The sequence below is a fragment of the Eubalaena glacialis genome, chromosome 1, assembly GCF_028564815.1.
Source record: "Eubalaena glacialis isolate mEubGla1 chromosome 1, mEubGla1.1.hap2.+ XY, whole genome shotgun sequence".
Lineage (NCBI taxonomy): Eukaryota > Metazoa > Chordata > Mammalia > Artiodactyla > Balaenidae > Eubalaena > Eubalaena glacialis.
Genome location: NC_083716.1, coordinates 183,263,065 through 183,277,185, shown reverse-complemented (window position 1 = coordinate 183,277,185; position 14,121 = coordinate 183,263,065). Strand labels below are relative to the sequence as shown.

The 14,121-nt window shown below is 33.3% G+C and overlaps 1 protein-coding gene across 4 annotated transcripts in view; it reads right to left on the bottom strand.

The window, feature by feature from the left end:
• Nucleotides 1-1,610: 1,610 nt before the first annotated feature.
• MTX2 (metaxin 2) overlaps nt 1,611-14,121 on the bottom strand; it is a 65,148-nt gene continuing 52,637 nt past the window's right edge. For 2 of the 4 annotated variants that reach the window (XM_061202369.1, XM_061202387.1), the window contains 6 exons: nt 13,490-13,566; nt 12,135-12,227; nt 11,585-11,623; nt 11,069-11,194; nt 9,774-9,850; nt 1,611-1,967 (listed from right to left, as the gene is read on the bottom strand). In XM_061202369.1, the coding sequence (XP_061058352.1) occupies nt 1,793-1,967; nt 9,774-9,850; nt 11,069-11,194; nt 11,585-11,623; nt 12,135-12,227; nt 13,490-13,566 (587 nt within the window). In that variant the 3' untranslated portion in view covers nt 1,611-1,792. The remainder of the gene's footprint in view (nt 1,968-9,773; nt 9,851-11,068; nt 11,195-11,584; nt 11,624-12,134; nt 12,228-13,489; nt 13,567-14,121) is intronic. The other 2 variants (XM_061202379.1, XM_061202398.1) reach the window with 2 other exon arrangements.

Below are 14,121 nucleotides of genomic sequence, written 5' to 3'. Positions count from 1 at the left end.
CATATTAAGATAATACAGCCAGTTGTAATGATTAAGATTAAAATATCAGAGCCCATGTTGTTATAATATCTTTATATCCAAAAAACCAGAAGAAAAAAGTCTAGATTTTATATACTGAGTACAGAAGGTACTTGTTCTATGAAATGAACGTTATGGTATTATTAAAAGAGCATCATTCAGTATAAAACAAGCATACAAAAATACATACCAAAAAAAAAAAAACCTGTCATAAAAATTGTACAAAAGCACAGGTAACTTGGAATTTTTATTTTAATAATAAAACAAATTACAAAATCAGTTCAGGAAAGCTATAATAAATAGCACTATAGTCAAAAGGGAGTACCCAAAGTTTATGTAGGACTTGGGCTAAGGAGAACCTAATACATCCGTTATAAGGTATAAATCTATAATCTTAAAAAAAAAAAAAAATGTTGTGTTCTTTAAAAGCCAAACAGATGCCAGATGCCTAGGTTTGAATTCCAGCTCTACCACTTACTAACCTTATGACCTTGGGCAAGGTATTACCCATTTTGTGTCTCCATTTCCTCTTCTGTAAACTGGGAATAATAACCTTCATAGTTTTTGTAAGGATTAAATGAGTTAAAATGTCTGGTACAGGGCTTCCCTGGTGGCGCAGTGGTTGGGGGTCTGCCTGCCAATGCAGGGGACACGGGTTCGAGCCCTGGTCTGGGAGGATCCCGCGTGCCGCGGAGCGGCTGGGCCCGTGAGCCACAATTACTGAGCCTGCACGTCTGGAGCCTGTGCTCCACAACAGGAGAGGCCGCGGTAGTGAGAGGCCCGCGCACCGCGATGAAGAGTGGCCCCCGCTTGCCACAACTAGAGAAAGCCTTAGCACAGAAACGAAGACCCAACACAGCCATAAATAAATAAATAAATAAATAAAATTAAAAAAAAAAAAAAAATGTCTGGTACATAAAAAGAAATATAGAAGTACTACTATTCTAGATATTTTCAAGAAATTATTTGTACATCTGACTTTTATAGCATCCCTGGCTTTACATAAAATATTAGAAAAACTGAAAGAAATACAGCATATAATCTTTTATGCTTATGTATAAATTGATACTTCTGTGAAATCTATACTCCCTTCCCCACAAAAGGAATAAAACAGCATTATTAAAATATTATTTTCTCCAAAAAGAAGTTTCAAAAAAATAAGGTCCTTGAAACTTATCCCTTTATCAAATGTAAATTATAGCTACTCTGATAAAATGTTTTTAAGTTCAATAAAGTTTAGATAAGAAAAATGCTCTTAAATGGTAATCTGTTCCAGGATTTAATCACTTTGTAATCATGCGCATTTTCTAAGTGCTCACTGTTAAGAACATTCTTCCCATGACCAGGTTTACCATGCATTACACCTAGCAAAGTAATCTTGGGAGTATGGAATACAAATTATTGCCTTAGAAAAGACACTGTTTATTCCATGTATAAAGCTCAGAGAGCAGCTTTCAGAAAGATGGGAAGAAAGTAAATACATCGGCCACAAAGTTGTTTGAGCTTTATTTTTATATGCATACATGTGTCAAAAAAAACAAAAATTTCAAGATATAGAGTACAACATATCAAATGAAATCATTCAAAATTATTTTAATGTATACACAAATAGCAGTATAAGGTACACGTATACATTATGTAATTTGTTTTGAGGTTTTGAAAAGCAGTATTTTTGGTTTTAAAATTCTGATACCATTATCTATTACATCATTCAAGTAACATATATTTCAAAAGTTAAACTTTTTAAAAGTAATAACTAAATTAACACATAACTCTAAGACAATCTGATGGATGAGCTGACTTTACCAAAATAGTGTTGTTCGATTCTTCTACAGAAAGCAAGGAGGTTGCTATAGTTTTTCACCTTCTCAGAAAGTTCATCATTGGTCAACTGTGTGGTAAGAATGGTGTACAGATGGCCAAATACCAGTGCATCTAGTTCAGTAGGCCTAAGACAAAAGCAGAAATGAGAGTAACATGAACAGTGTTTAACTTGTATGGTAGACTATATACTATTTTTTTAAACACTTTATTCATCTATTTAAAAGAAAAAAAGTCATGTAAGCAATAAATCCTACCCCAACTTGATAGAATTTATTCTATTTTATTGGAGTTTCTGTTATAAGATATGAAAGAAAAAAAAGATCTTTTAAACTATGATTTGCTAGTTGTGTGACTTGCTTTTTTAAATAGCATCACTTAAATGTGTTAAAATAATATTGGTGTAAAAAAAAAGAATGTCATACAAATGGAATTATATAGTATGTAACCTTAAAATAATAATAATATTGGTGTAAATGATCATATTCGTTTTATTCATTAATTTATTCACTAAATATATACAACAGGTCTCCAGTGTGCCAGGAACTATGCCAGATGCTAAAGATATAAAAGCAAGAAAGATATTCTAAGACATGGACACAAAACATAAATTACCACAACACAATTTAGTAAGTGCTTTTGTAAATGCATAACCAAAAGGCTGTCAAAGCAGAGGATTTCACTGTGGTGCTAAGAAAACAGAATGATACCTGATTACCTGATCATCATATTACAACATGACTTAATTTTAATTTTACCATTTTAAAAGTAAACTTAGCTTCTGAAGGAGATGTAAGAATGGCTTCAACAAAATTTTTTCTATGTTTTTTTTCCCTTTAATTATATATTACTAACAAAAAGATGAAATTTATCTACCTTGCTACTAACGGTCTATAAATGGGACATCACCAATCTATATTACGTTAAAATAATTACAGTAGACCCTTGAACAACACTGGTTTGAGGGCTTCCCTGGTGGAGCAGTGGTTAAGAATCCACCTGCCAACGCAGGGGACACGGGTTCGAGCCCTTGTCTGGGAGGATCTCACATGCCGCAGAGCAACTAAGCCCGTGCGCCACAACTAAGCCCGTGCACCACGCCTCTGTGAGCCTGCGCTCTAGAGCCGTGAGCCACAACTACTGAGCCCGTGCTCTGCAGCAAGAGAAGCCACCGCAATGAGAAGCCCGCGCACTGCAACAAAGAGTAGCCCCCACTCGCTCCAACTAGAGAAAGCCCGTGTGCAGCGACAAAGACCCAATGCAGCCAAAAATTAATTAATTAATTAATTTTAAAAAAATACTGGTTTGAACTGTGAAGGTCCACTTACAGGCAGGTTTTTTCAATAAATACGTACTACAATACTACACAATCCAGGGTTGACTGAATCTGCAGATGCAGAACCACAGATGCAGAGGTCTGACTGTGAAGTTATACATGGATTTTCAGCTGCAGCAAAGGGTCAGCACCCTGAGCCCCCTCATTGTACTGTACTAGTACAATATTACTAAAAGGAGAAAATACGATCATTATTATGAACTAATTATTGCTGTCAGCCCTACAGTGATAAAGTTACTGAGAAAACACATTAGTTGACCTAAAATGTAAAAATATGTTGCAGTAATCTGGTTTGGCAGAACAGATTTGGGGGTCCGTCAAATCCTAATTCTGTCACTTACTAGCTATGTGGCCTTGATCGCCACTGATGAATGACTTCTTTTAATAGTTGCATGGCTTTGTATCTCTTCATGCCACTGATTCCTAAAATATTTATCTCCAATCTGAGTCTCTCCCCTAAAGTCCAGAATCATACATTCAAAGGCCTATATAACAATTCCACTTGAATGTTGAATAAGCATCTCAAACCTGCTTGTCCCCTCATCTTCCCAAAATAAAAGTCACCACTACCCACCACCTGTTCAAGCCAAAAATCTGAGTTACTCTTCAGTCCCCTCTTTCTCTTACCCTCCCACATCCATAAGCAAGCCTGGTGAGACACAACCACCAAAATATGTCCTGAATGCCACCACTTATCTATATCTCCTTCAAGCATAAAACATTCGAATGAATTTCCACTCCACTTACACTAACATGCCAAACTCCTTATCCAAAACACACAAATCTTAGATGATCTGGCTCCTGCTTACCTCTTCAGTCTCATCTCCTACCATTTTCAACACACAACCATAAATGGTTTTGCTTCTTCCATTTGAACATAAACTCTAGCCAATCTTAGGGCCTTGACCCAACTATTCCTGCTGCCTGGAACACTCTGCCCTTGACTTCATACTGCTGGCTCCTTGTTTTTCAGAATACAACTTAAATGTCACATCTTAGTTTGAGTGGTCAGCGTCCCCTGACCATTCAAACTAAAGTGGACATATAGCCGCTTATTGTGATGTGATCCTATATTAATTCTCTATATGGCACTTAAAACTATCTAATATTTGTTTTTAATTAACTATCTCTTTCTACCAGGACATTGTCTACTTGTTTCCTGCTGTGTCCCCAACACCTGGAACAATGCCTGGTCCAAAGTAGGTTCTCAATAAATATGTGTTTAATGAATCAATAAAAAGGCGAAGTACTTCTCATACCATACTATAACTGTTTACTTAATGTTTCCCCCATTATACTCTAAGTTCTCTAAAGATAACACTGCATATATCTTTATAACCACAGTTCTTAGCAAAGTATCTAAGGAACTGAATGGTTATTTGCTTAATAAATACATGAAAGGGAAAAGAAAGCATCCTGCCTAAGTTGTATAGGATATTTAATTTTTCAATAGTAGTTATTCACATTCTTCCAAAGCCTTCCCTCTTTTGACACATTCATGAAGTATTAATCAAAGTCAAATGTGCAATTTATGGCCATGTTTAAGAGGGTAGTCAATAGGATAGTTTAAAAAAATCACAAGTGTCCTGGGACTTAATAGCACCATGATCCTAGCATTACAGATGAAGAATCAATAACAAATGGATACCTGTAAAAACCAAGGATGTAGAAGGTGGATAAATATTGAGCTGAGGCACTTTGTGAGAAGTAATATAAACACCAACTCCTCCAGATCCCTAAACATATTTCTTAAAACGTGTATCTTACCAATTTAGGATTAACTACCCTCTGCTTCTTGTACTAGAGCCTAAAAAAAGGTGAATATATTCTCTGATGCAACTTCCAGTAGGGTAGATGGGCATCTTTTATCAATAAGTGAAGGCTCTGAATGAGCTCAGGTATGAAGGTATGTTCAAACCAGAGTAGTCTAGAAGTACCCCTCAAGTGGCCAAAATATTATTTGCTTCAAATATACATCCACATAACTCAAAAGGTCCTGAATTATGTAGGGTAATGAGCATACAAAAACTGATCTGATGTTACCTAAAGATAGCAACTTCGTGACAAATTACTTTTAGAACATCTAACAGGAAGTAGAATACACTATACTAAATCAAACAAAACACACACATAGGGCTGCCCTGGTGACGCAGTGGTTGAGAATCTGCCTGCCAATGCAGAGGACGCGGGTTCGAGCCCTGGTCTGGGACGATCCCACATGCCGCGAAGCAACTAGGCCCGTGAGCCACAATTACTGAGCCTGCGTGTCTGGAGCCTATGCTCCGCAACGGGAGAGGCCGCAATAGTGAGAGGCCCACGCACCGTGATGAAGAGTGGCCCCCACTTGCCACAACTAGAGAAAGCCCTCGCACAGAAATGAAGACGCAACACAGCCATAAATAAACAAATAAATAAATGAAATTTAAAAGAAAAAAAAAACCACACACATAACAATGCATATTTTTTGTAATCCTTACAAATTTCAGCAACTACTTACATTAGTTGACTCTGACATATATGTTATCAATTCCCACAATTCTTTCTTTTTAAAAAGTACACTGTGGTAGTGGGGACACAACTGTATACCACTGCTAAAACTCACAGAACTATACACATAAAAGCGTCAATTTTACTTTTTGTAAATTATGCCACAATAAACCTGACTTTTAAAAAAAGCAATAAGCTCAGAAAAATATTTGCAACTCCTGTAAGAGACAAGGACAAAAAATTACACTTTAGCCAATACTTCCACTGAATTGTTTAATCAAGCCAAGATTTCATGTACCTCCAGTTTTAATTACCTTTTCTATACAATATGGAGAGAAAACATAACATTTCCACCCTTCTGCTTACTAAGTAGTTTGTAGATTGTAATTTGGATATAGATAGCAACTCTCCTCCTAAGACCTTCAACATCTTTCACACTGTTGCCTTCCCATCTTGCATTATCATTCTTTCCACATTTCTGTTGGTTACCTACTATTCTTTTTTTTCCCAGTTTTATTGACAAATAATTAACATACACCACTGTATAAGTTTAAGGTGTACAACATGATGGTTTGATTTACGTAAATACATTGTAAAATTGTTGCCACAATAGGTTCAGCTAACATCCACCGGTTATCTACTATTCTTTCATTTGAATATCAAAATAAAAACGGTACCATAAAATGCGAATGTTTTCCTAACCTTTCCCACTAAAAATTTTTTTGTACTTATCTTTTTCATTTTCTTCAATTATTATGGTTCCACATTTCTTTCTCTCTTTCTGATACGTTTCACAGTCTAGTTTCAAAAACATTAATTTTGTCTGAATGTTCCCTAATTTTTCTTTCCCATTATACTATTAACTTGTCATTTCTTCATACTAACAGAAATAATCTACATATCCTTTCTTTATATATCAATCACTGATCTTTAGGACTATCATTCAAATTTGTAAATCAAGCCCCTTGCCATCAACTTTGCTATATTTTGCTTTTGGATATTTTTGAGCAATTTCCCCTTAATTTTCTTAACTAGTGATTTCTCAATTGAATAAACTTCAATGAAATCCCATTACCCCCTGAAATTTTTCTTAAGGTTCCCAAGTATAATTTTTGCATCATTTCTTTAAAATACTTTCCTATCAGTATATGAAGGTATATTTTCAAATTTTACCATTTACTTAATGGTTAATAGCAGTATTTTTTCTTTTTCAAACCTAACTCCTTTTCCAATTTCTCAATTTAATCTAGTCTTAACCAACATTTACTGAGCTTCCTCTAATAGGTTTTGTTTGGAAAACACAGACCCTCATGGAGCTCATAAATGCTTTGGAGTAGTATTAACTCTTTCTATCCTGATTACATTTAGAAAAATTGTTTTTTTCTTCTTCTTCCCCTTTATTGAAAAGGTAACATGAAAATATCACTTCAAGAAAAGTTTTAGTTTTTTATTCCAAATCCACTCACGAGGTGAAAGGGAATAAATTACCCAGTCTTTGTGTAGGTGTCTTAACATATATCACATCAGCAAGATTACAGATACAACAGATAACACAGATTTTGAGTTGCATTTTAGAAATATGATTTAAATATTTAAAAGCTACCAACTATATATTATGAAGGATAAAAAGGTCAACAATTGTTAGTATCTACTTTGTATTATTTCTAATTTTTTTCAAATTCACTTTCCTTTTTCCTTTCCACCATTTAGCTTCTTTGTCCTCTTTTCCCAATTACTATTCTTGCTGCAAGATCTCCCTCAACTATCTTTCCCTTTCTCTCATCAAGTAAAACTACTGAGTTTCTTTCATGAGGCCTCTCAACATGTCTAGTAGGTAAGCTAGAAGAAAAGCTGATTCTAATTTTAGAGGGTAAGGAGAGGATACACAGGGAAATAAATTTTAATATTAAACAATTGGGTAAAATTAAAATGAAAAATTAAAACTATTCTATACTTCAATGATAAAAATGTTTATCTAAGTCTCATATAAGGTAAAATTATTTCAAAAACCTACATCTTAATACCAGTTAAACAGTTTCTCAATTGTTTTTGCACCTATTCTAAATTTTGAATTTTTCATTACAAGTTTAAAAATAATTATACCCAAGCTGATCTCCCTGTGCTATGCAGCTGCTTCCTACTAGCTATATATTTTACATTTGGTAGTGTAAAATAGCTCGGTGCTTTGTGACCACCTAGAGGGGTGGGATAGGGAAGATGGGAGGGAGACGCAAGAGTGAGGAGATATGGGGATATATGTATAAGTACAGCTGATTCACTTTGTTATAAAGCAGAAACTAACACACCATTGTAAAGCAATTATACTCCAATAAAGTTGTTAAAAATAATAATAATTATACCCTTATAAAGAAAAAAAATTTTTGATATTTCCACTGAATCACATGCCAAATGATACCTGGTTACTAACTCTTTGACACTGAGTTTTAAATGAGGAGAAAAATAAGTTAGATCTATTATCCTGGCTTCCCATGGAGACAGGGTGCATAAGAAAACTAACTCCTAAAACAGAGTGATGCACTTCAAACAATAAAATGCACCCCTTCTGAGCTTTTCAGCTCCTAAGAATTCCTATATCAGAAAGAAAGGGGACTACATAATACTAACATTTTGATACCTTTCCTTTGTATTAGAGACTAAACAACTAGAATCAGCATAGCAAACATCACTAGAAATAAGAACATAGCTGTAGAAACTTTACCTACCAGGATTTCATGGTATGAACTCCATGACCTTTCTGCTTCAAAGATTAACAGAGGGGCTTCCCTGGTGGCGCAGTGGTTGAGAATCTGCCTGCCAATGCAGGGGACAGGGGTTCGAGCCCTGGTCTGGGAAGATCCCACATGCCGCGGAGCAACTAGGCCCGTGAGCCACAACTACTGAGCCTGCGCGTCTGGAGCCTGTGCTCCGCAACAAGAGAGGCCGCGACAGTGAGAGGCCCGCGCACCGTGATGAAGAGTGGCCCCCGCTCGCCGCAACTAGAGAAAGCCCTCGCACAGAAACGAAGACCCAACACAGCCAAAAATAAATAAATAAATAAATAAAAATTAAAAAGAAAAAAATCATTCACTTTAAAAAAAAAAAAAGATCAACAGAGTCCAATTTTATTTTAATATCAGTTATATAGCACATACATTAATATAACTTTAATATTTCCAAGCTATCATCATAGTCATTTTTGCTACAAATATTAGTACCTCTACCAAAAGATGTTTGATATAGCTATAGATGAATGCCTACGAAGATGTAATAAATAATAGCAAATAAACCTTTTTAAAAATTATCAATCTAAAAGTCAAGAGATTTTTATTAAAAAGCCAAGAAAAGATTAGAATTCTAAGCAAACCAATGAGGTTAAAATGCTAATTTAAATCCATCTTAAACTGGATCACAGGATAGCTGATTCTGATATACTAAAATTGTAACTTTAAAAAAAAAGGAAAATTCATTCTTTGCCTACATTAGATATTATTTTTCAAATTACAAAAAAATTCTGTCTTAATAAAACATGAATTACTCAATTTACATATATACACATACATATATTTAATCTATATCCTTCACAATTATTTCTATGCTTTACAAATATTTTCATTAAATTTTAAAAGAAAAGTTCATAATAATGCTTGTCCATCCAACAATATTTTTTACGGTTTAGTTTTATTTACTTTTCTAGTCCTCAGGGTATCATCCTATACAGACAAGTATGGCTACACTTCACGTTTTAATAGTAGTTTGCAAGCTCAGATTTTGTTAAGATGTCATAGTTCCATACAAAGCACCTTGAACTACTTCTAGTAGAACCTCTATCATATCATACAATAATGACTGGTTTACATTGTCTACCCTCAGGAGAAAATTCTTAATAGCTAGCACTGCATTTTAGAAATCTTGGTCTCCCAGAAGCTAGTGCTATGCCTGACACCCAAGAAATTAAATGGTTAATGAATGCAAAAATGAACTTTAATATAACTAAATCTTTTCATAAATATTTCTTGATAAAATAATTCCTCTATGATAAAATGTTTGATACGATATGTATGATAAAATAATAACATAGAAAAGAAACTAACTAAAAAGAATAAATTCTTACTGCTTATTGAAGAAATATGGTTGTGTTCCCAGTCTTTGAGAAAGAGCTTGACAGCACTGGTCTACATCTTCTAAGACCTAACACAAGCAACAGACCCCAAAGAAAAATATTTAAATTAGCAAAGCAATAAAATGTGTCTAAAACTTAATTTGTATCATAGTTTATAATAAAAATATAAATTTAGGTAACCATTTACAGTATATTTAAATCAGACTATAGACCACATAGAGAACATACGTAATAATTTCTATACAAGAAACAGGAAGAAAATTTGAGAGCAAATTTCCTTTAAATACAAGTACATTTAAGTTACTTATAAGGATTATGATCAAGAAAGTTTTTATCTCAAAACTCTACTCCCTACAAAAATGTTCTCCTGAATCCATATAATCAAATGACTTCACATATATTAAAAAATCTGCTTCATAAAGATGACACTGCTGACCTACCATGAGTAAAAAACATTTGAATTGTTTTCCCACTAGTGGAAATAGATTTTATCTACTCCATCCCTATTTATTTACCCAATCCCCGTTGTGGCCAATGGCACACATCAATGAGCTGGCTGACTAGGACTAGGGGTATCCTTGAAAAAGAGACATTAATTAGCTTAATGATGCTCAAACTCATGACCTTGACAAGATATATATTTTTATAATTTTGCTACTTCAGTAAATTTAAGACCAAAGAAAAGCAGGTATATTAAGCACTGCATCTAACAGGGTTGGGTTTTTCTTTTTAAACCCTGATGCTGCAGATCTATATTTATTGGCATAAAAAAATGTCCACAATGTATTGCTGAATGGATTAAAAAAATGAGGTTATAGAGTAGTGGTATAATATGACCCCATTTAAAGAAAATGTTATTAAGAGACACCTAGAAGAATGTTTTCCATATAGTTAACAGTGGCAATTTCTAGATAGTAGGATTCCAGCCAACTTTTATTCCGTTTTTGAAGTTTTCTGTATTACATAATTTGTTTTACAATAAGCATGTGTGATTTTTATAAAACAAAAAAGTACTTCATGTCAGAGAAAATAAGAGCAAATGTTTTGTTAATTTTTTTTTATTATGTTGGGAGCTTTTTTTTTGTTTTGGCTGCGCCACGCAGCATGTGGGATCTTAGTTCCCCGACCTGGGATGGAACTGGTACCCCCTGCATTGGAAGCGGAGCGTCTTAACCACTGGACCGCCAGGAAGTCCCCTGGGATTTTTTTTAAAGGACTATCAATTAAAAATCTTTTTTCTTTATGTATTAAAGTTGAGGGTTTTATCAACTTCAATCTGAACTGACCTGGTCCAGAGTCTTGTTACCCCATCCAATAGCTTTCATCTTACGTTTGACTTCCCACTGTTTCTGATAGGCCAAAATATGATTCAGAGGCCAAGGGTAAGGAGATCCATACCTAGCATGAGTGATCTAAAGCAAAAAGATTATGTTAAAAACATGATTCTAAAGACATAGCCTGTTTTCTCAAATAAAATTCTAAGGGAAATATATTTCCAGAGACCACAAACAGAGCAATCTGAAAAAATAAAACAAAACAAAACATAGCTTGCAATCTAAAAATTAAAATTTTAAACCATTCCCTTTAAAAATATATAAACTTTCACATACTCTGCAACCAGTTATATCAAACAATGACACACAGCTTCCCTAAAATGTATGTGCAAGCAAAATTAAAGTGAAAAACTATATCACTAATGGTATAAACCACAATGTTTCATTTATGAGCAGGGACTTATGATTCTGAGCAAAAGTGTTTTTTCATTAAATTTTAATTAAGATAAATGCTGCAGAACCACTCACCTCCCCTACAGTAGCTTCATCACACCACTGAAGATACAACTAGGAAAAAAAAAAACAGTCACCAAAACTTTATAGAGTATCAAAGAGAAAATGGATAAAGAAAGTTATTTCTTGCCAGGGTTAATTTTTTATAAGCCAACATCATAAAAGTCACATATGTGAGGGTTGTTTCTGTTTTTTCTTGGCTAATGTTGCTACATAGAATTATTAAACTTAATGGTGGTACCTATAAAAATATTTCTTATTCATAGGATACATCTCTAAATGCCATTAAAGTATTTTACAGATACCATTTAAGTGAATTTCACAAGACCAAAATAAAATAATGAGTGGGCAAGAGTCACTCCTGTTTACAAACAGAAAAACTAGAAATGATAATATCAGGCAACTTGCTCAAAGATAATGATCAAATAATTTGGGTAACCACACTAGCCCTAGAATTTGCTTGACTGTTTTCCTATTTTTCAGTAACTTTAACATAACCCATAAGAAAGATGATCTTTTGTAAGAGAAAAAGCTTATTTTCAAGGCCTATTATCTTCTATTATACCTCTGCAGTCAACAGCATATTGTTGACTAATTCCATGTAGGCTTTCATTTCTGCTTTTTGGACTTCATCCAGCCCATCACTAAGAGAATGGCCCTAAAGGGAATTTAAAAAACTTTAAAAGAGCATCATATTAAATATACAAAAACTTTCAGTTATCTTACTACCAAGTAATACAACATCAATGTTTTACTGCAAATGTCCAATGGATTAATTTCCAAAATGCCCCCAAAACATAATTATTTTATGTGAAAAAATAATTAATACTTTGCTATCACTACAAAATATTAATAAGAAGTATTTACTTGTCATTATAAAAATGTATCTTTCAAGAGACAAAATTACATTATTATTTCACAAAAGAAGAAAACAATGATGGTCAGTAAACCTTGTTTTTTTTAAGAGACTAACCTTTTTAGTAATAAAATAAATTCCAAAGATTGACATGTGTTACTTATAAAGTGGTCAAAGATTTTTTTAAATGTTATTAGTAAAGGATAGGGAAATAGACACTAATTTTTAAATTCTAATACAGTATAGTAATGAGTGGATGCATAAAATAGTATAAGCTTTAGTTGTAAGATTTTTAAAATGCATACCCTATAACACTGTATTATCACTCTTAGGAATTTACCCTAAGGAGATAATTTAACAAGTGTACAAAGGTGTATGTACAAGAATATTTATATTAGCACTCAATAACAGCAGAAAATTGGCAACAACTTCAGTGTCCATCAATAAAGACTTAAGTAAATAAATTATAATACATCCATATGATAGAATATTATACAACAATTTAAAAGGATAACATATATCTATAGTCATTAAATGGAAGAATTTCCAAACACATTGATGATTTTAAAAGGCAGGTTGCAAAATAACACATAATAGTATGACCTGTATTTTTCTACATATGCAAAAAAATTCTGGAAGCATGTTCCCCAAAATGTTAATGGAGGTTGTTCTTTGATAACTATTAAAATCTAAACTGAATAATAATTCAAATGGGTGAATTAGTATTGATACATTCAACTTTTAAACATATTCTATAACTCCCTTCTCAAAGGTTAACCTGATATTTTACAACAATGAAGAGTTTCCATTTGCGACAAAAATTCTCATAAGCATGAGTTAGAAAATTATCTATCACTTCGTAAAGATCAAATGGCCTCTTTTGCCATTGACTTACATTATGGGGAAAAAAACCTTACTCTTTAGAAATATTTCTCTGGTAGTTTATATCAGCATTTTGTAAAACTAGGTTAAAATCAACGTAAATGTTACAACACCCTAAAGAATGATGAATGACTTATTTAAAAGTAACTGTGATCAAATGTATTTAATATCTTTTTTATTACCTTGGCTTTAACGAATTGGACTATTGGACCAAGTTCCGATACTACTTGATTTCCTACGTGAATAAAAGGTACTTTACCTGTTGAGGGGGAAAAAAATGTGAAAACACTCTCCATAAATTAAAGTTTGTGCTAAAAAGGAAATCAACACAAAACTGGGATATGTTTTATTAATACACAGTTTCCTAACACTATGACTTTTGAAAATTACAGTTAAATGCATGTGTTAAATTCTAAAAATTTTAAAACATTAATTACTAATTTTAAAACAAAAGAAAACAAGGAGATTCATTTCTAGAGTTCTTATATGTAATAACAGATCACAATATTCCCTTTTCAGAGCTAACACTAATAAATCACTATATAGCAGTAAATACTAATTATTCAAATTATATGAACCAAGCCTAGTCATTGGTTCATGACCACTGATAGATCTGAAAAAATTTAACTGGGCCTTCTCTTCAGAGTACAATGAATCAATCTATATTTAAACTACATTTATGAAGCTTTATTTATTTTTTTTACACCTACTACTTTCAAATCTCAGGTACCCATTCAGATCAACTGTTTAAGCACATAATGGTGCATTAGTAAATGTATCTGACTCAAAAATATCAGGAATTAAGACAATAACA